The 25,282-nt window shown below is 44.5% G+C and overlaps 1 protein-coding gene across 2 annotated transcripts; it reads left to right on the forward strand.

The window, feature by feature from the left end:
- C1H2orf76 (chromosome 1 C2orf76 homolog) lies at nt 1–24,087 on the forward strand. 2 transcript variants are annotated; one of them, XM_070730943.1, is made up of 6 exons: nt 1–184; nt 1,631–1,784; nt 6,285–6,335; nt 14,029–14,066; nt 16,247–16,328; nt 23,789–24,087. In XM_070730943.1, exons 2-6 carry the CDS (start codon nt 1,652–1,654, stop codon nt 23,863–23,865), a joined length of 381 nt encoding a protein of 126 aa, XP_070587044.1. In that variant the 5' UTR covers nt 1–184; nt 1,631–1,651; the 3' UTR covers nt 23,866–24,087. The 2 variants fall into 2 exon arrangements, with proteins under 2 accessions (XP_070587044.1, XP_070587052.1); XM_070730951.1 differs by lacking the exon at nt 1–184 and adding an exon at nt 226–308.
- The last annotated feature ends 1,195 nt before the right edge of the window (nt 24,088–25,282 follow it).

A 25,282-nucleotide genomic window follows, 5' to 3' on the forward strand; every position in this document is an offset into this window, starting at 1 on the left:
TCCACCAGGAAATGATAAACGAGGAACCCGCGGAGGAAGCCTTCTAGTCACGTGATTCTGAAGGCAGGGGCGGGATTTATTTGAGTGACTTCTCTGGGGCGAACTTGGAAGGCAGCGAGGCTCTATTGACTCGCCTGGGAGGAAACTATAGGCTTCTTAGCGAAGCGGTCACGGAGAGTCGCAGGTGATTTCGGAGATATCACACATTTTGATAAAGCTGGAAGTGATGTGGACAGCGATGTGCCTGCATTTTGTATGCTTGGCATTGAGAGGCGTTAGCACGTGGGAAAGCCGGTGCACGCAACGGGGTGGGCATTTTTGAGTAGAGTCCATTGGGTGGCTAACAAAAATAAATGAAAATAATATTTCCTTCTGCTGTTAAATTAAAGGAATTAAGCGCTGTTCCTTATACTATAGTTCTGATGCTGTGATTGCAGTGGTGAAATGCAAGAGGCTTCTGTCATACCCGCATGCCCCCACACCCGCTGGCGGGCTTAATAGTGGACAGTGAGAGAAAGAATATGAAGGTAGAGTAGGTCAGTATCCACTAAGTAGTTTTCTACTAACATCACTATTTTAGGGCTCCCTTTATGCAGCTTTTAATGCTTCTTTTCAAAATAGTATTCAAATACTATATTATATACAAATTATATACAAATACTATATTAAATACAAAATAGTATTCAAATACTATATTATATACAAATTATACACAAATACTATATTAAATACAAAATAGTATTCAAATACTATACCATGCAGCAGAGTCTGTCAGGAGTTGGACGGCTTATTAATCTAATAAAAATAAAATGTTTCTAAATTTCTGAAATAAGAATAGAATAGAATAGACTTTAATTTTAATTTAATTTATTAGATTTGTATGCCGCCCCTCTCCGGAGACTCGGAGAGGATAGAACAGATTAGAATAGAATAGAATTTTATTGGCCAAGTGCACATAAGAAATTTGTCTTGGTGCACATACTCTCAGTGTACATAAAAGAAACGTTTGTCCAGAATAAAGTACAATGCGTAATGGTAGAAATAAGCAATCAAATCATATTAGGAACCAGTCAGTATAAATTGTAAGGATACAAGCAACAAAGTTACAGTCATACAGTCATTAGTGGGAGGAGATGGGTGATAGGAATAATAATAATAATAATAATAATAATAATAATAATAATAATAATAATAATATTAATAGTGCAGACTTTGTAAATAGTTGGGACTGTTGAGGTTTTTTTTTGTTTAGCAGAGTGATGGCATTCAGGAAAAAAACTGCTCTTGTGTCCAGTTGTTCTATTGTGTAGTGCTTTGTAGCGTCATTTTGAGGGTAGGAGTTGAAACTCTTTTGTGTCCAGGATGTGAAGTGTCTGTAACTATTTTCACAGCCCTCTTTTTGACTTGTGCAGGATGCAGGTCCTCAATGGGAGGCAGGTTGGAAGCAATTGGTTTTTTTTGCAGTTCTGCAGGATGACTGTAAATGAATGAATAATTATGTACCTTCTAAAAATCTCTCTGCGCCTCTTGTTGATCTCTTATATTCCTATTCCCCCCCCCCAAAAAAAAAGTTCTTTCAATGGCCATAATTCAATGGGTTTTTGGTTGTTGTTGCTTTTTTGCCTTCCAGGTAATTTCCAGTTAATTTCACATGTCATCCGAAAGTGTGATAGTTACCATTCGTCTTATTCGCTCTTTTGAACATCGGAATTTCAGGCCCGTTTTGTACCGTAATGTTAATCTGGACCAGACAGTAAAAGAATTTATTGCATTTGTGAAGAAAGGTAAGAAGCTGTGAAGTTTGACTTTGTTGGTGAGTGCACTGAAAGACTAACTGGCAGAACAGAGGTGGGGGGGGGAGGGAGTTTCTTGATAGGTCTCTGGCAAAAGAAATGGAGCATGCACATTTTTTGCCCGCAAAATGCATATTGTATTTTTCAGAGTACAGTGATCCCCCGATCATTGCGAGGGTTCCGTTCCAGGACCCCTCGCAATGATCGGTTTTGCGCGAAGTAGCGCTGCGGAAGTAAAAACACCATCTGCGCATGCGCAGATGGTGTTTTTACTTCCCAGCAGCGAGGAGCCGAAGATTGGGGTTTCCCCGCCGCCCACGCAAACTCCTCGCTGCTGCCGCGCCCGCCGCTCACCCGCCCTTCGCCCGGCCACCCGCCGTTCGCTCGCTGCTCGCCCGGCCACCCGGGTTCGTTTGGCTTCGGGACATGCCGGCGGCGACGTTTTAAAACAGCCGCGCGGTTTACCAACTGAGTCCCGAAGACAAACGTCAAAGGCGAACTTCCGCGTTTGTCTTCGGGACTCAGTTGGGAAGCCCCGCGGCTGTTTTAAAACGTCGCCGCCGGCATGTCCCGAAGCCAAACGAACCCGGGTGGCCGGGCGAGCAGCGAGCGAACGGCGGGTGGCTGGGAGAACGGCGGGCTCACTGCTCGCTCGGCCACCCGGGTTCGTTTGGCTTCGGGACATGCCGGCGGCGACGTTTTAAAACAGCCGCGGGGCTTCCCAACTGAGTCCCGAAGACAAACGCGGAAGTTCGCCTTTGACGTTTGTCTTCGGGACTCAGTTGGTAAACCGCGCGGCTGTTTTAAAACGTCGCCGCCAGCATGTCCCGAAGCCAAACGAACCCGGGTGGCCGGGCGAGCAGCGAGCGAACGGCGGGTGGCCGGGTGAACGGCGGGCTCGCTGCTCGCCCGGCCACCTGGGTTCGTTTGGCTTCGGGACATGCCGGCGGCGACGTTTTAAAACAGCCGCGGGGCTTCCCAACTGAGTCCTGAAGACAAACGCGGAAGTTCGCCTTTGACGTTTGTCTTCAGGACTCAGTTGGTAAACCGCGCGGCTGTTTTAAAACGTCGCCGCCGGCATGTCCCGAAGCCAAACGAACCCGGGTGGCCGGGCGAGCAGCGAGCGAACGGCGGGTGGCCGGGCGAAGGGCGGGCGAGCCGGGCGAAGGGCGGGCGAACGGCGGGTGGCCGGGCGAAGGGCGGGTGAGCGGCGAAGGGCGGGTGGCCGGGCGAACGGCGGGCGAGCGGGCGCTGGGGGGCTTCGCCCTCCCGCCAGCAAGAGGGGGAAGACCCAGGGAAGCCGCCCAGCAGCTGATCTGCCCGGCGCCATCTACGCATGCGTGCCCATAGAAAAAAAGGGCACACATACGCAGATGGTGTTTTTACTTCCGGGTTCAAAAATCGCCATATAGCCCTTTCGCAATGATCGGGAGCGCAATACCCGGGGGATCACTGTATAAGACGCACCGGAGGATAAGACACACCTTAGTTTTTTGGGAGGGAAATAGGAGAGGGAAATTTGCTTACCCAGTATTCATCTAGCTAGTGTCCTTAGTTTTATCAGCTTCAGCACATTATTTTATCCCCTGGTTAGGGTTTAAAAAACCCCTTATTTGGAGAGAATAACAATGAAAGAGCTTGCAAGCTGATAAGAGTTGGGAATTTTGTTAGCACCTGGTTAGGGCTGGAAAGAAACATTCGGAGCAAGTAGAGCAATGGAAAAAAACATGCAAAGGCTTAGGGCTTGAAAAACATTTTTCACAGAGAAAAACAATGAAAGAAGGCTGAAATAAAAGCTTAGAAAAAACTACATTCAGAGTATAAGATGCACACAAATTTTCAGTTTCTTTTAGGGAGGAAAAAGGTGTGTCTTATACTCCGTAAAATATGGTATTTAGGCAAACTGGAGAAAAAAAATCTCCAGAACTAGAGTGTTGCAGCCAGCCAGCCAGCCAGCCAGCCAGCCAGCCAGGACATCAGTCATGTATGTGTTGGTTGAGCCAGTTGTCTGATTTGATTATACTGTATGTTAACTCCTTTGTTCCTATAGTGTTTCCCTTGGACCATGATTTGGAAAAGTCAAACTCTATTTATAAATAAAATAAAATTTTATTTCTCTCAGAATATATGCTTTCTAAGGGATAATCAACCTACAAGACAACTTTTTTTTTACAGTATCATATGTTAAGAGATTATGAGAGCCAATTTAATTAAGACACCAGGCAAGAAAACAGAGAGATGGTGAGTCCTGGTCTTCTTTTAGGCATGAAGCTAACTGACTGTGGGCCAGTAACTCATTCTCCACCCTTGAAAAATGCAATGGCAAACTACTTCTGGAAAACTTTGCTAAGAAAACTGCAGGCAAGCAGTCTAGACAGTCACTAGGAGTCAACACTGACAAAGGCTGCAAACAAAGAAAGAAGTCATAGCAGATTCTGAATTATAACATTTCAGTATATGATTGTACTGTATGGATTAACTACATTAACTACTAAATGAGGTAATCCTCGTTTAGCAATGCTAACAATCAAAAAGCAAACAATATCCCAACCAAGGAACTAACAACTCAGACAAACAAGCTAACAGTAAACAGTAAACAAAGATGATTAGGGGACTAGAGGCTAAAACATATGAAGAATAGTTACAAGAACTGGGCATGGCAAGTTTAATGAAACGAAAGCCCGGGGAGCCATGAGAGCAGTCTTCCAATATCTCAGGGGTTTCCACAAAAAAGAAGGAGTCAACCTATTCTCCAAAGCACCTGAGGGTAGAACAAGAAGCAATGGGTGGAAGCTGAATAAGGAGAAAAACAACTTAGAACTAAGGAGACATTTCCTGACAGTTAGAAGAATTGATCAGTGGAACAGCTTGCCTCCAGAAGTTATGAATGCCCCAACACTGGAAGTTTTAAAGAAGATGTTGGATAACCATCTGTCTGAAGTAGTGTAGGGTTTCCTGCCTAAGCAGGGGGTTGGACCAGAAGACCTTCAAGGTCCCTTCCAACTCTGTTGTTATTATTATTAAACCCAATCAAATCCAAAACAACCCAATCAAGGAAATACCAAAACCACTTTCAACAACAGTGAAAGGGCAAGCCAGTAGTACCATGATGGTGAACCTACAGTATGGAGAGGGAGATGCATGCCAGCCATTGTCCGTTGCTCTTCCGGTTCCAGCACGCATATTGGTTCCAGGACCCAACAGTGCTAACAATCAAAAAACCAGAAAGCCTATGGTTAAATGACATGGGCATAGGTTGAAAATTAACACAGCTGCACCACTTAGCAATGGTTAATATTGTAAAAAAAGGATCAGGTGGGCGATTGAATGAAGCCCTCATGTGATTCTGGCTTGCAACCTCCTGTTGACTTCCTTATTGACTTTGCTTGTTGGAAACCAGCAGGAAAGGTTTCCAAATTGCAACTCTGTGATTCCAGGATCCTGTGACATCATCAGTACAAGGGCTGGTTGTAGCTACTGCTCGTTCAGTGCTGTTGTAAGTTCAAACAGTCATTGAATGTGTGGTTGTTAATTGAGAACCACCCATATTGGATGTAAAAGTGAAAAAAAACAAACCCACCAAACCTGAAAAAGGCAAAAACCTTGCATGCTATTGCCATAAAAACTCTGCGGAACACCTATGTCAGCAGGTATCAAGCCTGCCTCAAACGTATTTATTAAAATATGAATAGCCTCGTCAGCCCGATATCAATCTCTGATACCTACATAGATACAGTTATCCAGTTTTCTTGACATGGGACTGTTTTGTCATGTCTTCTTGGGCGATGCTTTCTCAGTCTTGCTGATAATTCTGGTGGGTTCCCATTTGAGTATTAACCAGGTCTGACCCTGTTTAACCTTTCAAGATCAGTGAAGGTTGACTAGGTGCTGCCACCTATTGGTCTCTGTGAGAAGATATCATTGCTACCTACCACATATACTACTACAGTAGTACCTCTAGATACGAGCTGCTCCACATGCGAGTATTCCAAGATACGAGCCACGAGGGGAGAGAAATTTCTTTTCGAGACCCGAGCTCAAATTCGGGATACGAGCCGAGCGTCCACTAGGTGGCGCAAGAATCCTTGCTTCTGGTTATCTCAGCAGGGAAAAACAAAGGCTAAAGGCATTTGTTCCAGATACGAGTTGTTCGACATACAAGCTCCCTTCTGGAACGAATTAAACTCGTATCTAGAGGTACTACTGTACTTTTGTGAGTTTCATTGGATTTGGTGGAGTTTGACTGGTATTGAAAAGCAGCTTATTTTTCTCTTGGCCTAAGGCAAGCTCACAGGGGCACATCGCCATCATGTGGTGTTTCGTGACTTTTCCCCCTTCATGGAGCTGGGGTGGGCGTGGCATGCACATGACGCATCCGGGCCATGGGCTGCCAGTTCGATACTCCTGATCTAAGATAATGGTCCAGGTGCTTATTACATTGTTAAATAAAAGGGGCCACAATGTTGATTTTCATTTTTGCTCCCCCTCTAGATATCACATCGAGGACAGAACTTTTGCCGCCTTTCAGAAGATATACATATGGTAAATTCCATTCCTTATTTTTTAAACAACCTGTTTAAACGAATTCTAAAGTAAGGTACAATCCATGAAAACATGGATATCAATTTGGCTTGGTTTTCTAATTCATTCAAATTTTCTTTGAAAATTTAACCCGTAAAAGTCAGGGTTGGAGGTCAGGGATTTATTTATTTATTTATTCATTCATTCATTCATTCATTCATTCATTCATTCATTCATTCATTCATTCATTTATTTATTATGCCACCCTTCTTAGACTCAGGGAGGCTTACAACATGTTAGCAATAGCACTTTTTAACAGAGCCAGCCTATTGCCCCCACAATCCGGGTCCTCATTTTACCCACCTCGGAAGGATGGAAGGCTGAGTCAACCTTGAGCCGGTGATGAGATTTGAACTGCTGACCTACAGATCAACAGTCAGCTTCAGTGGCCTGCAGTAAGTAAGGCGGGGATCAGTGGAGCCAGATATGATGTACATTTAATTTTATGTTGCAAATGATCTGAACTGTAGATGTGTTTATTCTGTGGGAGACCTTGGGCTGGGGAAGCAAGCAACTGAAATCAATGATTTCTGAAGACAACTTTATTTCTTTTTTCTTGTGTCCTCCCCCCTTTTCTCCCTTTTAATTTGCCTCTGGTTTTAAAATCCTAAATCAATAAATAAAGAATTGTAATCGTATTGATTTAGTAATGCTCATGCTGGTCTATGTTACCAGTCTTTAATGCATGTATTCCTGTGAGCAAAGATACTGAAGGAAGAATTTCCATTTACTTCCTCTTGAGTAAACAGCATAACTGAATTGGCTTTTCCCTGGAGCTGATGGTAGTTGCATTAGCTGCATTTAAAGGTTTCCTGATAAGAACCAGAGAATACTGGACAGTGTTGGTGAGTTATTAATGATGTGGTCTACATTTTTGGTCTAATCATTTCTTTCAATCAAATTTTGTATTTTAATTTCCTGCTCACCCATGCTTCAAACAATTTTCTTAACAAACTTTGCAGATTGTATCACTATTTTTGAAGCAGTCTTGCCTTTCATCTCTTTATTTGGGTTGATGCTTGTGACAATTAAGATCAAGAGAACAATACTCGTTCTCTAGTATGATACCTGTGGAGATTCATACTACCCCCACCCTCCTCGCCTTCCTAAGAGTCTGAAGACTCATTTATGCTACCAGGCCTGGAGGCATTAGATCTTGCTGCTCTCAGTCTTTGGAGAGGGGTAGCATATAAGTCTAATAAATTATTATTATTATTATTATTGTTATCATCATCACCATTATTATTATTATTATTATTATTATTATTATTACCACCCCCTGGCCAATGAATGTGTTGAGAGAATGGAGAATGTGGAGTGAATGGAATGATTGTTTATGTTTTTTTAGAGGGGTTTTAGATTTTTAATTAGTTAGTTGGATTTAAGATATTGTGTACTGTATATTTTATATGTTGTGAGCCGCTCCGAGTCCTCGGAGAGGGGTGGCATAGAAATCTAATCAATCAAGCAATCAATCAATCAATCAATCAATCAATCAATCAATCAAGTAAGTAAGTAAGTAAGTAAGTAAGTAAGTAAGTAAGTAAGTAAGTAAGTAAATAAGTAAAAGAACGTCAGAAATAATGCCTCATGGCAGAGGATCAAGTATCTGGGTACCCAAGTTATTACAAGATATGTCATCAGAATATCTCCAGGTGTTGGGAAATGGAGACAAAGTTTTATTCAAAAATATCCCTGGCAGTGTATCAATTATTTGAACTGGGACCAAATCATTACTAAGATGTGCCACTAGTCCAACAGCAAATGTTGGGTTGTTTATACCTTATTGGAGACAAGAGGCCCCTGATTCTGAACCTATCATAGACTTAAAGACACAGAGAAAGGTATTATACCACCGCTAACTGATTCAGAGGTACACTTGCTGTCATTCTGGAGGTCCAGACAAATTGAAGAGATGTAGTTTGGCATGGTCTTTTTTTTTTAATGTTTAATTATCTTTCTAAAAATTGTGAGTGCTCCAACACTGGAGGTTTTTAAGGAGTGATGGGATAACTTATTTGCCTGAAATATTATAGGGCCATGATGGCGAAACTATGGCACGCAAGACCCCTATCTGGGGCATGTATCAGCCCCAACGTGCATGTACGTGCCAGCTAGCTGATTTTCAGCCTTCAGCAACGCTGTTTTGCCCTCTGGAGGCTTCAGGGAAACTTCCCTGAAGCTCCGGAGTACAAAAAAAACACCAAATGGGCAAACTGGAAGTTCAGAAAAATGGTGTTTCAGTTTGTATTTGTATTGTATTTGTATTTGTATTTATTAGATTTGTATGCTGCCCCTCTCCGAAGACTCGGGGCGGCTAACAACAATATAAAAAGACAATATAAACAAATCTAATATTAAAAATAATCTTAAAAACCCCAATTTAAAGAACCAATCATACATACAAGCATACCATGTATAAATTCTATAAGCCTAGGGGGAAGGGAAATTTCAATTCCCCCATGCCTGATGACAGAGGTGGGTTTTACGGAGCTTGCGAAAAGCAAGGAGGGTGGGGGCAACTCTGATATCTGGGGGGAGCTGGTTCCAGAGGTTCTGGGCCACCACAGAGAAGGCTCTTCTGGGTCCCGCCAGACGACATTGCTTAGTCGACGGGACCCGGAGAAGGCCAACTCTGTGGGACCTAATCGGTCGCTGGGATTCGTGCGGCAGAAGGCGGTCCCGGAGATATTCTGGTCCGATGCCATGAAGGGCTTTATAGGTGATAACCAACACTTTGAATTGTGACCGGAAACTGATTGGCAACCAATGCAGACTGCAGAGTGTTGGTGAAACATGGGCATACCTGGGTAAGCCCATGACTGCTCTCGCAGCTGCATTCTGCACGATCTGAAGTTTCCGAACACTTTTCAAAGGTAGCCCCATGTAGAGAGCGTTACAGTAGTCGAACCTTGAGGTGATGAGGGCGTGAGTGACTGTGATCAGTGAGTCCCGGTCCAGATAGGGCCGCAACTGGTGCACCAGGCGAACCTGGGCAAACGCCCTCCTCACCACAGCTGAAAGATGGTTCTCTAATGTGAGCTGTGGATCGAGGAGGATGCCCAAGTTGCGGACCCTCTCTGAGGACCCTCTCTGAGGGGGTCAGTAATCCCCCCCCAGGGTTATGGACGGGCAGATGGAATTGTCCTTGGGAGACAGGACCCACAACCACTCCATCTTGCCCGTTGTGCTGTTTTTTGCACTCCAGAGACTTCAGGGAAGTTTCCTGAAGCCCTGGAGTGTGAAAAACAGCCCAAAGGGCAAACCGGAAATTCAGAAAATGGGCTTCCAGTTTCCCTGTTGTGCTGTTTTTCACACTCACGAGGCTTCAGGGAAGCTTACTGAACCCCAGAGTGCAAAAAACAGCACAAAGGAGAAACCGGAAGTCTGTTTTTCCTAACTTCCAGTTTGGCTATTTTTTCACGGTCCCAGTCTTCAGTGAAGCCTGTACGCATGCGCAGGGATGGGGGTGATTGTGCGCTTATGCAGGGGCAGCGTGGGGGGGTGTACATGCTTGAGGGGTAGGGAATGGGTGTAGGCACATGCGCGAATGCTAGCACATGCATACACATTTTTGGCACGCGAACCATACAACGAAATTCACATGATGCCTAAAGACCAGTTTTTAAGAAGATACTGGACAGTCTCAAATTGTACAGGGTCTCGCGCTTGAGTAACGGGTTCGACTAGAGGACCTCCAAGGTCCCTTCCAGATCTATTCTGATTGATTGATTGAAAAATATCAGGCATTGCAATTCCATTGTGCTGAACCTTTCCTTCTGGAGTTGTATCCTGGCATTCAACTTCCACATATTAATGATCAGAGTTGTCCTTGGGTTTTAATTTTTGTAATATGATCCCAAAATGCTGTTTGGACTTACATGCTGAACTGCCATTCATGACCCACAATCCTTTGAACTCAGTTTCCTCCATGCTTCTGCATTTCAATAGCCAGCAACTAATTGTGAGGTCAAGAAGGGGGAATCAAGTAGGGGCTGGAAGCAGCGAATAAGAATTATGTGCTGAAAGAATTTACATAGTAAGTAAGGCGCAAATGAGAGCAGAGATAAACATATAGGATCCTAAGACGAAGTAATAATTAAATCAAAATGAATCAGTAAATTAAAAGATAAATTAATGAATTATGCCAATTATACAAGTATGGGATGGTTTGAAATAATTAAACATTTGGCTATATTTGTTAATATTCATTTAATGACCATGCCAGGTTTTTCAGTAAATAAATTATCATGTTATAATGTAATGGACTATGCTAATGTAAAAAGAGTACACTAGCTGGCAAATGTTTAAAAATAAATAATACACATCCCTTTGTACAAAATAAAAAATTATACAGTACAGTGGTCCCTCGATTATTGCGAGGGTTCCGTTCCAGGACCCCTCGCAATGATCGGTTTTTCGCGAAGTAGTGCTGCAGAAGTAAAAACACCATCTGCGCATGCGCAGATGGTGTTTTTACTTCCGCCGCAGCAGCGAGGAGCCGAAGATTGGGGTTTCCCCGCCGCCCACGCAAACTCCTCGCTGCTGCCGCGCCCGCTGCTTGTCTTTTCCGCCAGCCGCTTGTCCGCCGCCTGCCTGCCTGCCTGCCCGCGCGCCCTTCGCCCGCCCGCCCTTCGCCCGCCCACGCCGTTCGCTTGCGTCGCTTCCCAGCTGAGTCCTGAAGCCAGAAGGCAAAGGCGAACTTCCGCGTTTGGCTTCGGGACTCAGCTGGGAAGCGGCGCTGGGGTCTCCCCACCGCCCACGCAAACTCCTCGCTGCCGCTCGCCCGCTCTTCGCCGGCCCACGCCCTTCGCTCGTGCCGCTTCCCAGCTGAGTCCTGAAGCCAAACGCGAAAGTTCGCTTCAGGACTCAGCTGGGAAGCGGCACGAGCGAACGGCGTGGGCGGGCGAAGGGCGGGCGAGCGGCAGCGAGGAGTTTGCGTGGGCGGTGGAGAAACCCCAGCGCCGCTTCCCAGCTGAGTCCCGAAGCCAACGCGGAAGTTCGCCTTTGCCTTCTGGCTTCAGGACTCAGCTGGGAAGCGGCGCGAGCGAACGGCGTGGGCGGGCGAAGGGCGGGCGAGCGGCAGCGAGGAGTTTGTGTGGGCGGTGGGGAAACTCCTCGCTGATGCCCGCCGCTCGCCCTCCCGCCAGCAAGAGGGGGAAGACCCAGGGAAGCCGCCCAGCAGCTGATCTGCCCGGCGCCATCTACGCATGCGTGGCCATAAAAAAAGGGCGCGCATGCGCAGATGGTGTTTTGACTTCCGGGTTGAAAAATCGCCATATAGCCGTTCGCAATGATCAGGATCGCGATACCCGGGGGATCACTGTATACCTAGACAATTTCTGAATGTCTGTTACATAGTACAGTGGTACCTCGAGATACGAGTTTAATTCGTTCCGGACCTGGGCTCTTAAGTCGAGCAGCTCTTATCTCGAACGACTTTTCCCCATAGGAATTAATGTAAATAATTTTAATTGGTTCCAGCCCTCAAAAAACTCACAAAGTTAGTCTAAATTATGCAGAAAGACATGTTTTTAATGAAGAAATGTACATGTACATATAAATGAATAATGAAGTTTCTTTCACTTAACTTGTAAACTTTCTTAAACTTTTAAATTTACATATGTTCAACTTCTCTGCCACCCAATCCTGTAGGACAGAGGTCCCCAACCCTTTTTGCACCAGGGACCGGCTTTAAGCGATCAAGAGAGGAATGGGTGAATGAATGGACGGAGGGTGGGAAGGAAGGAAGGAAAGAAAGAGGGAAGGGACAGGAACAGAGGAAGGAAGCAAGGAAACTTATGAAAGGGGAGAGTAAGAGAGGAATGAGTGAAGGGAGGGAGGGAGGGAAGAAGGTGGGAAGGAGAAAGAAAAGAAGAAATAGAGGAAGGGAAAGTAAAAGAGAGAAAGAAAAAGAGCAAGAAAGAAAGAAAGAAAGAGGGAAGGGACAGGAACAGAGGAAGGAAGCAAGGAAACTTATGAAAGGGGAGAGTAAGAGAGGAATGAGTGAAGGGAGGGAGGGAGGGAAGAAGGTGGGAAGGAGAAAGAAAAGAAGAAATAGAGGAAGGGAAGGTAAAAGAGAGAAAGAAAAAGAGCAAGAAAGAAAGCTGCAAGCACCCCCCCGAGCCCCCCAGGCCGGCTGCAACCTTTTAAAACACGCGCGCCGCTTCGCAGCTGTCTCCTGAAGCCGAACGTGGAAGTTAGCGTTTGGCTTCAGGAGACAGCTCCTTGGCGCTTGTATCTCGAATTTGGGCTTGTAAGTAGAACAAAAATATCTCTCCCCTCCCAGCTCTTATCTCGAGTTGCTCTTAAGTAGAGCAGCTCTTATGTCGGGGTTCCACTGTATTTCACTAATTTGGAGGATATAGTGCTAAAATGTATGCAAGTTGAAATTCTCCCAGGAAAATTGCATTACATTTTTGCAGGGTTTTTTAAAAGCAAAATATACTAAACTGTCTTAGAATCCCCCCCCCCCCCCAAATAATAAGAATTAACAATATTGTATAACCAGCCTATTGAGATTAAGGGACAGTAGATGGCAGAGTTCTATAGTGAAACTCTTGCATGGTATAGTGAGAGTAAAGTTTGAATATGATTTACGGTAGTATGTTTTTAATTTTTCTTTATTTGCTTTTATATGTTATTTTTAATTTGTTTTTAGTAAACTAATAAATTGTGAAATAGTTTTTAAAAAAATCAGTGATCTTTTCATAGATGCTAGTTTCTGCCACAATCTGATAATGACTTGAAATTGCAAGATATTGATTAATAGTTGATACATTTTAGTTCTATTGTTTTCTTATTCCACTGAATACTTCTACAGTGGTACCTCATGATACAAACTTAATTGGGTTCCAGGAGGAGGTTCGTAAGGTGAAAAGTTCGTAAGACGAAACAATATTTCCCATAGGAATCAATGTAAAAGCAAATAATGCGTGCAAATCCTTCAGGAAAATCCCATACTTTAGAAGGGAGGCGAACAGAGGGCAGGGAGGAGCAGCTAAAGGGGGCAGGTGGAAGAAACAAGGCTAGGCTAAAGGGTGAGTGGGAAGGAAGAAAGGCACAGTTTCTTCTGTGCCAGCACGCTGTTCTCCTACTTTTTAAAATGCAAACTCTTTCCCCCTCCAAGTCGTCCCTCCCTTTTCTTTCTTCAAAAAAAAAGAAGAAACCCCTTCATCCCAGCAGCAGTGGCTTGGGTTCGTAAGGTGAAAATAGTTCGGAAGAAGAGGCAAAAAAATCTTAAACACTGGGTTCGTATCTCGAAAAGTTCATTAGAAAAGTTCGTTAGAAAAGGCGTTCGTAAGATGAGGTACCACTGTATTTTAAAATGACGCAGAAGGGATGGAAAGCATAGGAGAGCCCTTGAGGATATGATTACTGAATTTTTTGGAGTATAAGATGCACCTTTTTACACCCCCCCTAAAAGGAGGGTAAAAATTTGGGGGCTTCTTATACATTGAATGTAGCCCCATCCCAGCAACCCCCACTCTTTGGTCTCTGCCTCCCAGCAATTTACCTCCTTTCAAACTGTGATATCTGTCTAATTGCAGAAATATGAATAAAAGTAATACTCTGCAGAATGAATAAAGCATGCACAAAATCAGGAAACTGTCCATGAGTGTTTAAGATCAACTCTGTGAATAATTTCTTTCAGACACAATGAAGATTATCCATCAAGCGCATGGCTCTAAGGTGTGTTTATCATTGCTTCCTTATTTGCCACTGAGGATGATGATGTTATCTATTCTGTCGTGTCTGACTCTTGGTGACTCTGTAGGCCAGGACTCTCCACATCTTTCAATCTTGCACCTCTATGGGTTTTTCTATGCTGTGGCTGGTGTCAGCTTTGATGGTGTCCAGCCATCATGTTCTTTGACAGCCTGGTTTCCTTTATTTCTGTTGTGGCCTGTTGGCCACCAACCCCTCCAGCAGCTGAATCAGATGAGAAGGAGGTGTGGGAGTCAGGATCAGCATCAAGGCAACCTGAGAAGAGGGAATGGAGCTGTCTGAGAGAGAGAGAGAGACAGAGGTGGAGCATGGGCCATCCATCAACCCTCAGATGAAGAGTCAACAGCTCCCAGGTCTGGAGATGGCTGATGAAGAGGAACAACAACAACTGGGTTCCATGCCTGATGCATGGATGTGCAGAAGGCAGAGGAGAGGAGAACAGTGGAAATCTGTGGGCCGATCCTTGGGATGGAAGAGCCATCGCTGCTAGTGAAAACCTAGCATAAAAGATGGCGGGTGGAGATGAATAGATGTGGCAGACAACTACAGTGGAACCCCGACATAAGAGCTGCTCTACTTAAGAGCAACTCGAGATAAGAGCTGGGAGGGGAGAGATATTTTTGTTCTACTTACAAGCCCAAATTCGAGATACAAGCGCCAAGGAGCTGTCTCCTGAAGCCAAATGCTAACTTCCGCGTTCGGCTTCAGGAGACAGCTGCGAAGCGGCGCGCGTGTTTTAAAAGGTTGCAGCCGGCCTGGGGGGCTCGGGGGGGTGCTTGCAGCTTTCTTTCTTGCTCTTTTTCTTTCTCTCTTTTACCTTCCCTTCCTCTATTTCTTCTTTTCTTTCTCCTTCCCACCTTCTTCCCTCCCTCCCTCCCTTCACTCATTCCTCTCTTACTCTCCCCTTTCATAAGTTTCCTTGCTTCCTTCCTCTGTTCCTGTCCCTTCCCCCTTTCTTTCTTTCTTTCTTTCTTTCTTTCTTTCTTTCTTTCTTGCTCTTTTTCTTTCTCTCTTTTACCTTTCCTTCCTCTATTTCTTCTTTTCTTTCTCCTTCCCACCTTCTTCCCTCCCTCCCTCCCTTCACTCATTCCTCTCTTACTCTCCCCTTTCATAAGTTTCCTTGCTTCCTTCCTCTGTTCCTGTCCCTTCCCCCTTTCTTTCTTTCTTTCTTTCTTTCTTTCTTTCTTTCTTTCTTTCTTTCTTGCTTTCTTGCTTTCTTGCTTTCTTGCTCTTTTTCTTTCTCTCTTTTACCTTCCCTTCCTCTATTTCTTCTTTTCTTTCTCCTTCCCACCTTCTTCCCTCCCTCCCTCCCTCCCTTCACTCATTCCTCTCTTACTCTCCCCTTTCATAAGTTTCCTTGCTTCCTTCCTCTGTTCCTGTCCCTTCCCTCTTTCCTTCCTTCCTTCCCACCCTCCGTCCATTCATTCACCCATTCCTCTCTTGATCGCTTAAAGACGGTCCCTGGTGCAAAAAGAGTTGGGGACCTCTGTCCTACAGGATTGGGTGGCAGAGAAGTTGAACATATGTAAATTTAAAAGTTTAAGAAAGTTTACAAGTTAAGTGAAAGAAACTTCATTATTCATTTATATGTACATGTACATTTCTTCATTAAAAACATGTCTTTCTGCATAATTTAGACTAACTTTGCGAGTTTTTTGAGGGCTGGAACCAATTAAAATTATTTACATTAATTCCTATGGGGAAAAGTCGTTCGAGATAAGAGCTGCTCGACTTAAGAGCCCAGGTCCGGAACGAATTAAACTCGTATCTCGAGGTACCACTGTATTCATCTTCCTGTCAGACAAATTTTTTAGCCTACTGTGAGGTAGAGACTTTTTAATGGGGCTCTTAATAAAGGAATCATCGATTAATTGAGGGTTTGTCATGTTTGGGGAACTGGGTCAGAACAATTTCCCTCTAAGTCAGGAATGGGGAACTATAGCCCTTTTATTGATCTGTGGACTTCAATTCCCAGAATTCCTGAGCATGGCCGACTCAGGAATTTTGGGAGTTGAAGTCCATACTTCATAAAGGGTCCATAGTTCTCCACCTCTGCTCCAGATCGCTCTAATGTTGTTGTTTTTCTCTTCATCTTGGAAAATGTCGACACTCTCATTCCACCCTCCCTTTCTCCATATTTCTAGACTAACGAACTTGTTCTGAGTTTAGAGGACGATGACAAACTCATTTTGGCAGAAGACAGCACTTTGAAAGCAGCTGGAGTAGGTAGGTTGCTCGTTGGAATTGAGGGAAGATGTGGTTCATTGTGTTGGCTTTTATTCTGAGAACAGCTGACCGTATTTGGATAAGCAAAACACTATTCCTGGTGCTCGGTGCACAAACTGGTAATTATTCAGAAGCGGGAGAGAAGGCCAACTTAATGTACATTCAAATCATTGGGCTTGAGGGCACCCTGTCTCTCCCTACAGAATGCTAATGAAGGCATTTCTTTAAAAAAAGAAAAGAAGTTATGCCTAGAACTCTGTGGAGAGTAATTTTAAATGATTGACAGTTTGGTTATTAGAACTACATCTGCTTCGTCTTTTCAGTAACATTTAAATGGACAGTTTGGTTGGAAATTTAAGAAGGGGAACTAGCGAGGAGATATGAGAGAGGCATCTTTTTAATAAAGCACAGCGGCGATATCACCCTGATGTTTGGAGCAGAGTGCCCTGGGGTATGTGGTGCAGTAAGAAATGTAGAGAAAGTGGATTGTGTAGGCCAAGCCAGATGGCTGCAGGGTGCCAGTTAAATATTGATTTGGCATTGCAGGTAATCCTTGTTCAGTGACTGTCTTTATTTATTAAATTTGTTTGCTGACCATCTTGCCACAGGACTCCAGGCAGCTTACAGCATTAAAATGAAACCATGAATATATGAATAAAAGAGCCATCCAGAGTTGCCTTGCAGTAAGATGGGTGGCTAATAAATTTTACCAAAAAACAAAGAAAATCTCATTTAAATTAGAATAAAATGTAACTAAAGAAGGGGAGGAGGAGAGCAGAAGAAATACAAAGGAGGAAGTATTCCATAAAAATATTCCATAAAAGAATCCGGGGTGGATCTGATCCAGAAGGACCTAAGGAAAACGCAACTTTAGATGGTGAAGAGAGGTCAGGAAAATTGGAGTGTTATCTGGCTGTCCTTTCTAGTGTTTGTTCGACTGGAACTTTTCTTTCAACATTTAAGCTTCCAAGGAAGGTGGTGATGAAACCCTCTAAAAGTGCTAAAAATGATCTGAACAATTAAATTGACAACAGAAGAAAACGTATTGTTCAAATATGATAATTTTGAAATGATTTGAACATCGTAAGATAGAATTAGTTTGTAGGTAAAAAGGTAAAAAAGAAAACACAACTTTCTAATATTTAGTGCATGAGTATCAGATCATTTTTATCTATCACCTGAGGTATATATGCCTAACAGTGTTTAATTCATCTCACTTGAATACCAATAACTAGGACTGTAACCTTAAGAATAATTATAATGTATTAAAATAATAAGGTATACAGTGATCTCTCGATTAGCGCGGGGGTTACGTTCCAAGACCTCCCGCGCTAACCGATTTCCGCGTTATACTGGATGCGGAAGTAAAACCACCATCTGCGCATGTGCGCCATTTTTTTCATGGCCGCACATGCGCAGATGGTGGAGTTTGCGTGTGGGCGGCGGGGAAGACCAAGGGAAGATTCCTTCAGCCGCCCAACAGCTGATCTGCTCCGCAGCGCGGAAGCAGCGAGGAGCCGAAGATGGGGTAAAGGCAAAGGGGAAACCCCATCTTCGGCTCCTCGCTGCTGCCGCGCTGCGGAGCGGATCAGGTGTTGGGCGGCTGAAGGAACCTTCCCTTGGTCTTCCCGCCAGATCACTTGCCGCTTGCCGCTTGCCAGTCCACGCCCCCCTGGATGAGCGGCCCCGCATGGCCCCAGCGCCGGACTCCGTTGCCGAACGCCGAAACCGGAAGGGGCGAGGTGGGGGAGAACGGGAGGCTCAGCATTCCGTCAGTCGCAGCGCTGGCTGTCAACTTTTCTTTTTAGCACTGGGGAGGCAAGTCAGCTCCTGCCCAGTTTTAAAAAGAAAAGTTGACAGCCAGCGCTGCGACTGACGGAATGCTGAGCCTCCCGTTCTCCCCCACCTCGCCCCTTCCGGTTTCGGCGGTTTCGCAGCGCTGGCTGTCAACTTTTCTTTTTAGCACTGGGGAGGCAAGTCAGCTCCTGCCCAGTTTTAAAAAGAAAAGTTGACAGCCAGCGATTGTTCCGCTGCCACCAGCATGGCCTGGCTGGCAGCGGAAGATGTAACCTTCGCAACCTCGGAGAGCTTCCTGGGCATGAAAGCTCACGAAAACCAGGAAGCTCTCTGAGGTTGCGAAGGAGCCCACGATCACTCGGCTGCGGGTGGCAGGAAAGCGAATGTCACGGGGCTGGGCTCGGCTCCCCCAGCCCCGCCGCGGAAAGCTCCATTCTGTTCCCTGCCGGCCCGATTGAGCGGCCGGCGGTCTCCATTCAGGGAACAGAATGGAGCCTTCCGCGGCGGGGCTGGGGGAGCCGAGCCCAGCCCCGTGACATTCGCTTTCCTGCCACCCGCAGCCGAGTGATCGTGGGCTCCTTCGCAACCTCAGAGAGCTTCCTGGTTTTCGTGAGCTTTCATGCCCAGGAAGCTCTCCGAGGTTGCGAAGGAGCCCAGGATCACTCGGCTGCGGGTGGCAGGAAAGCGAATGTCACGGGGCTGGGCTCGGCTCCCCCAGCCCCGCCGCGGAAGGCTCCATTCTGTTCCCTGAATGGAGACCGCCGGCCGCTCAATCGGGCCGGCAGGGAACAGAATGGAGCGTTCCGCGGCGGGGCTGGGGGAGCCGAGCCCAGCCCCGTGACATTCGCTTTCCTGCCACCCGCAGCCGAGTGATCCTGGGCTCCTTTGCAACCTCGGAGAGCTTCCTGGGCATGAAAGCTCACGAAAACCAGGAAGCTCTCCGAGGTTGCGAAGGAGCCCACGATCAGTCGGCTGCCGGCGGGAGGAAAGCGAATGCCACGGGGCTGGGCTCGGCTCCCCCCTCGGCTCCCCCCCTTACCAGCCCCGCCGCGGAAGGCTCCATTCTGTTCCCTGCCGGCCCGATTGAGCGGCCGGCGGTCTCCATTCAGGGAACAGAATAAAAAAAAATTTATTTTTTAATATTTTATTTTTTTAAATAATATTTTTTGAAAAACCGCGTTGCAGCGTTTCGCGCTAATCGAGAACGCGCAAGTCGAGGGACCACTGTAATAACCATTAGGAAAAGGAAGCAACAGTGCCTTGTAGAGCAGCCATAGCAGCCTAACCCACAGTAAGAAAGTTGCTCTTATCCTCACCCCATTAAGGTTGCTCTCACCTGCGTCTATTAAGCTCAGAGTCACTTAGATGAGATGGGTGGTATGGAAATTTAATGATAAAAAATAAAAATACTTCATAGCTCTTCAGAAAAATCCCGGTTTTTATACCTTTCTGAAAAACCCACTAGAATGAGACCCAATTTAATCTGCTGTAAAAAAGGGGGCAGCATCTAAGCATTGATGCTTTATCGCCCTTTTTCACAGAATATTGACTAGAGAGATTTAGTATTGCAATAAGCATGGGATATTTTTGTTCATTCAAATTTACATCCTTGATGGCCAACTCTATGAATGTTGTGCATGTGTATAACTGTGACTGCCTTTTTAAATAACTTTTTTATGGGGTTTAGATTTAGATAATGTTTTAGTTTTAGATAATGTTTGACTTCTTTTTTATTCCCTTGTATCTATTTGTATTGTATTTTTATTATTGTTGTAAACTGCACTGAGTCCTTTGAGATTGGGCAGCATAGAAGTCGAATAAATAATAATAATTTGAAGAAGTTTTAGAATAAGGGTGCAAATCTGAAGCTTGTTCCTTGTGACGTCAAGGACAGGGGTGAAATTCACATTTTTTCCCTACCGGTTCTGTGAGCGTGGCTTGGTGGGCATGGCAGGGGAAGGATACTGCAAAATCCCAACTCCCTCCTGTCCTATCCCTGGTCTATGCAGCTTGAAAACAAAGGAGGAATCCACACATATTTCAAATCAGTCTTTTTATATATAAAGTATCACTTTTGCAAGCTAAAGTCATGCATGTGAGATAATCTTGGCAGTTTCTCAGTGAGGGGTAATTAAGATTTAACAGTTCCATGACTAGGCTGCTGCTAAAGATCAAAGCTACTTGCATTCCTTCATGAGATAAGTAAGGAGCCTCCAGTTTCAAAGATTTACTTTCACAGCTTCCCAACATCTCAGCAGACAGGGCACTTTTTCTCAAAAGGATTTTAGCAGGAAAATAACAATTGTCTAGCGCAGTGTTTTTCAACCAGTGTGCCGTGGCACACTAGTGTGCCGCGAGACATGGTCAGGTGTGCTGCGAAGAAGGAAGCTCAGATTCCGGTCTCGCAACTTTTTGCTGAGAGAGTGAGAGTGAGAAAGAGAGAGAGAAAGAGAGAGAAAGAAAGCAAGAGAGAGTGAAAGAGAGAAAGAGAGAAAGAGAGAGAAAGCAAGAGTGAGAGATAAAGACGGTAAGAGAGAGAGAGAGAGAAAGAAAGCAAGAGAGAGGAAGAGAGAAAAGGAGAGGAAGGGAGAGAGAGAGAAATGAGCAAAAAGGGGAGGAAAAAAGAGAAATGAGAAAATGATTGAGACAGAGAATGAGAGGAAAGAGAGAGAAACAAAAGAGAGAGCGAAGTGACTCTTGATTTAAAGCATATGATAAAAAGCACCCAAAGAATAAGAGAAAAACCCCCAACCCTCACCTGTTTTTGGAAATGGTTCAAGAGTGTGTACACACACACACACACACACAGACACGGGTGGGGAGGAGACAGGGATGGAAAAAGAGAGGAGAGTGTCTTAGGGTGTCATTTTGTGTCATTTTGGTTGGTGGTGTGCCCCAGGATTTTGTAAATGTAAAAAATGTGCCGCAGCTCAAAAAAGGTTGAAAATCACTGGTCTAGCGTAACCTGGCTGAGATCTCAAACATCATCCGATTCCATTGCAAAATGTTGTAACTCCACCTTGAATAATCCATACTCCACCCTTAAATATTTATAGGAAGTAGTCATTCCCCAGAGTTAACAAACTAGAGACTACTTCTTTTTTCCATACAAGTACAGTGATACCTCGTCTTACAAACGCCTCGTCATACAAACTTTTTGAGATACAAACCCGGGGTTTAAGATTTTTTTGCCTCTTCTTACAAACTATTTTCACCTTGCAAACCCACCGCCGCCGCTGGGATGCCCCGCCTCCGGACTTCCGTTGCCAGCGAAGCACCTGTTTTTGCACTGCTGGGATTCCCCTGAGGCTCCCCTCCATGGGAAACCTCACATCCAGACTTCTGTGTTTTTGTGATGCTGCAGGGGAATCCCAGCAAGGGAATCCCAGCAGTGCAAAAATGGGTGCTTCGCTGGCAATGGAAGTCCGGAGGTGGGGTTTCCCAGCGAGGGGAGCCTAAGTGAAATCGCAGCATCGCAAAAACACAGAGGTCCAGAGGTGGGGTTTCGAGGACTTCGGTATTTTTGCGATGCTGCGATTTCACCGATGCTCCCTTCACTGGGAAACCCCACCTCTGGACTTCCGTTGCCAGCGAAGCACCCGTTTTTGCGATGCTGGGATTCCCCTGCTGGGATTCCCCTGCAGCATCAGCATTGCAAAAACACAGAAGTCCGGAGGTGGGGTTTCCCATGGAAGGGAGCCTCAGGGAAATCAGAGCAGCGCAAAAACGGGCGCTTCGGCTGGCAAAAGGGGTGAATTTTGGGCTTGCACGCATTAATTGCTTTTCCATTGATTCCTATGGGAAACATTGTTTCGTCTTACAAACTTTTCGTCTTACAAACTTAAGAACCTCATCTTGGAACCAATTAAGTTTGTAAGACAAGGTATCACTGTATTCTTGTCTTTTTCTTAGTCTTCTAAAGCGGGCATCTAGCAAAGACTCCTGATCTTCCTCCTTCTCTAAATCAGACTCTACTGTCATTGGCATATCTACCACCTATGGTGGTCCTTCGGGTTCATCCAGGTCTATTTCTCTCTCACTCTCACTCTCTGCATCAGCTGGCAACACCACTAGTCCAGGGTACCAAGTTGGGCCTGGCTCATCCTCCTTAGGATCTATCATTACCAGAGTTGGATGAGGATCACCCACAACACTTCCCCACTCCAGGGGAAGGATACTGCAAAATCTCCATTCCCACCCCACTCCGGGGCCAGCCAGAGGTGGTATTTGCTGATTCTCCAAACTACTCAAAATTTCCGCTACCGATTCTCCAGAACCTTTCAGAACCTGCTGAATTTCATCCCCCCTGGTGAAGGGTCTATAAACCCAGATGTGACCTTCTGAACAGTCCCTCTCTTTGGAGAAAAACAAACTGTGAGAATCGAATAGCATTTTATGAGCAAGAATGATCTGAAAAGATAGGATTTAAAAGGGTGCAGTTCACTCCAAAGTTCTATGCAAAGTGTCTGCTTTCACTTTTGATTCCTCCAGGACCCTCTTTTCTCTTTCTGGCAGGTTTCCTAGTCGATATTCAGTCATAGCTCTCCCCGCTCCTTGCTCCTTTCTTCATGACACAGGCAGACTTCATTAACTTAATTTTTAAAAAGCGAGCGCCCGAACTTGGTCGCTTCCCACTTCAAAAGGCTCCCACGTCTTCTAATTGTGATGACTTTCCATCAGCGATGCGTCTGCTCTGAATTAGTAATGTTGCTGACTTACTGTTTTAGAAGAAGTCCTTGACCTGCTGGTGGGAAGAAACTGTGGCTGCTCTGAACCTCTGTGGTTCCTTGAGCTCTGCCAGATCCCCGGTGAATAATTAGAGGCATTTGAAGGTATTGCTGGAGAAGCCAATTTGTGTCTTTCACTTTGCATATTGTTGAAGCCTCATGAATTAATCATTGGCAGGGGGAAAAAAAATTAGCTGCTTCAGTCTCGCATTTGATGGGTCGTGAGGGAGAATGTAAAGTGACCTGTAAAATATTCTACTGATCCTCTAAGTATTAAATTATTACTGCTACAGGTTAATTTCAGGGGGAACCTCCCTCCCTTCTCACTAAATAGAACAAGGAACTTTAAATAATAGGTTTAGCTGTTTCTTATATTTTGAAATGAGAATACAATGAAAAGAGAGGAAGTAATACTTCCAGCTTGTGGAGTGCTATCTCAGTGTCTTTGTTTTGAATTTTGTTTTTAAGCAAGGGTGTTTCCCTCTTCCTTCCACCATTGGGATCAGTTGTAAAAAGATGTTAATCAACAACAGCCTTAAATGACAGCTTAATTATTACTATTTTTTTCCAAAAAGGCAGTGATGGGCTCCTATGGGTAAAGTACGCAGTACCAGTAATAAAATTTTGGTCAAGTACACAGTACTTCTTCTTTTTTTCCCTTCTGGGCTCTGGGTATGTTTTTCCTATCGCAGTAAATGAGTTTGAATGTGTATAATTTTAGAAGAGCTGTGTGTGCATGTGTGTATATACACTTTATATAGTGGATAATCGGGGTGGGCTACCGCCTGGATGGGGCAGAACGCAGTGGGGTAGCAAAAATGGAGCTCCACCCCAGAGCACCCAATGCACAAGCCATGCCCACCGTGTGGTAGTAAAAATTTTGGTAGCCCATCACTGCAAAAAGGTGTTTATATATGTGTATTTTCTTCATTTCAGTGAATGAAACAGAGCTCGCGTTTTTCTGCATGGATGATTACAGAAAATATAAAGCCAACCCTGTCGCTACCTGGTGAAGACCAAGAAAATTGAGGGGGGGGGGATTCAGTACTATTAATGAGACGGTTTATCCTGAAATCCTAAAAATATATGTTAACAAGCATTGAGACTTTTATTTACAGCAAGACCCATTGCAGAGGGGGTGAGAAACACGACTGCAAACAGTGACATTGCTTTCCAACAAAACTAATTTCACTTTCTGAAATGTGTGGTTTATAATAAACATACGTTGATACCTTCTCTGCACAGCTTGCAAATAGGAATTTGAATGGAGATGGACAGTCATTTATGCCAAAATGAAGATGTATCAGGTCCAGAAAAAACTATGCATAAAAAAATTACTCTGGGTAATCTGACCACACTGCAGCTTTTTTTTTTTTTTTTTTTTAAACCCAATCCTTTGCATTTCTTCCCTTGTTTCTACACAGCATTTTCTTCAAGATTGTGAGGAATTGTGAGAAATGCCTTATTTCATTTGGCAGATCCATGCTTTGTGCTGGCCTTGTTTCAGGGGTTTATGTTGCTTTTAATAAATGAGGCAGAGTGCCAAAGAGTTGTTTATATAGTGTTAAACCTGTAGAAAGGAGAAAAATAACTCACCAATTGTCATTTTGCAGAGTGGGCATCTAACAGTTTCTAATCACCAAGTAATATCTTTCATTTCCTTTGATTTCTGGCTGGGTAAAACTTTCTTTGGTGTATTCATAAGAGATGCCCACTGTGATTTATGAGATATGGTCACTGTGGTATGGTAAACTATGATGAGATTTGGTATCAGAATGCAATTGAAACATCTCCCCCTTGCCCATGTAGTTTCTGTGTATGATTCGATTGTGTGCTTGTTATTTATATATTGGAGTTCTTTTGGATTTTTTAACTTAAAACTGTAATTTAGATTGCTAAATATTAGATTTGTTATTATGTATTGTTTACCATTGTTGTGAGCCGCCCCGAGTCTATGGAAAGGGGCGGCATATAAATCCAATAAATCTAATCTAATCTAATCTAATCTGTGCTATTAACTGAGTCCTTTTGCTTTAACTGTTCTGTACCAATATGGTCAAGAACGAATGCTTGTCATTTCTGCTGCTCTTCTTTTAAGGATATAACAATGGCTTGGATTATGTTCAGAGTCACTGGACAAAATTCATTTCAGTATGAAAAGATGCTGCCTCCGACGTGTTAACTTTCTTCGGAAGATGGGTTGCCTTACTTCACTTTCTGCCTGATGATTTAGTTGGGCTGGCCTGTGTTGAAAAACATTAGGAACCAACTCAAAGGGAAGTGTTAATATTGCTGTTTCATAAAGAGCACCGGGTTATTCCCAGGGCTGAACGCCAGAGCAATAACTGCATCCAGTTTTGGTCACCACACTATAAAAAAGGTGTTGAGACTCTAGAAAAAGTGCAGAAGAGAGCAACCAGGATGATTAGA

Source organism: Erythrolamprus reginae, chromosome 1 (genome assembly GCF_031021105.1).
Source record: "Erythrolamprus reginae isolate rEryReg1 chromosome 1, rEryReg1.hap1, whole genome shotgun sequence".
Lineage (NCBI taxonomy): Eukaryota > Metazoa > Chordata > Lepidosauria > Squamata > Dipsadidae > Erythrolamprus > Erythrolamprus reginae.

Excerpts from the sequence above, each read along its gene's own strand:
- C1H2orf76 (XM_070730943.1), top strand. The coding sequence starts at position 1,652 with ATGTCATCCGAAAGTGTGATAGTTACCATTCGTCTTATTCGCTCTTTT. Across the intron at positions 6,336-14,028 it reads TTTCAGAAGATATACATATG|ACACAATGAAGATTATCCAT; the intron begins GTAAATTCCATT and ends AATTTCTTTCAG. Across the intron at positions 14,067-16,246 it reads ATCAAGCGCATGGCTCTAAG|ACTAACGAACTTGTTCTGAG; the intron begins GTGTGTTTATCA and ends CCATATTTCTAG.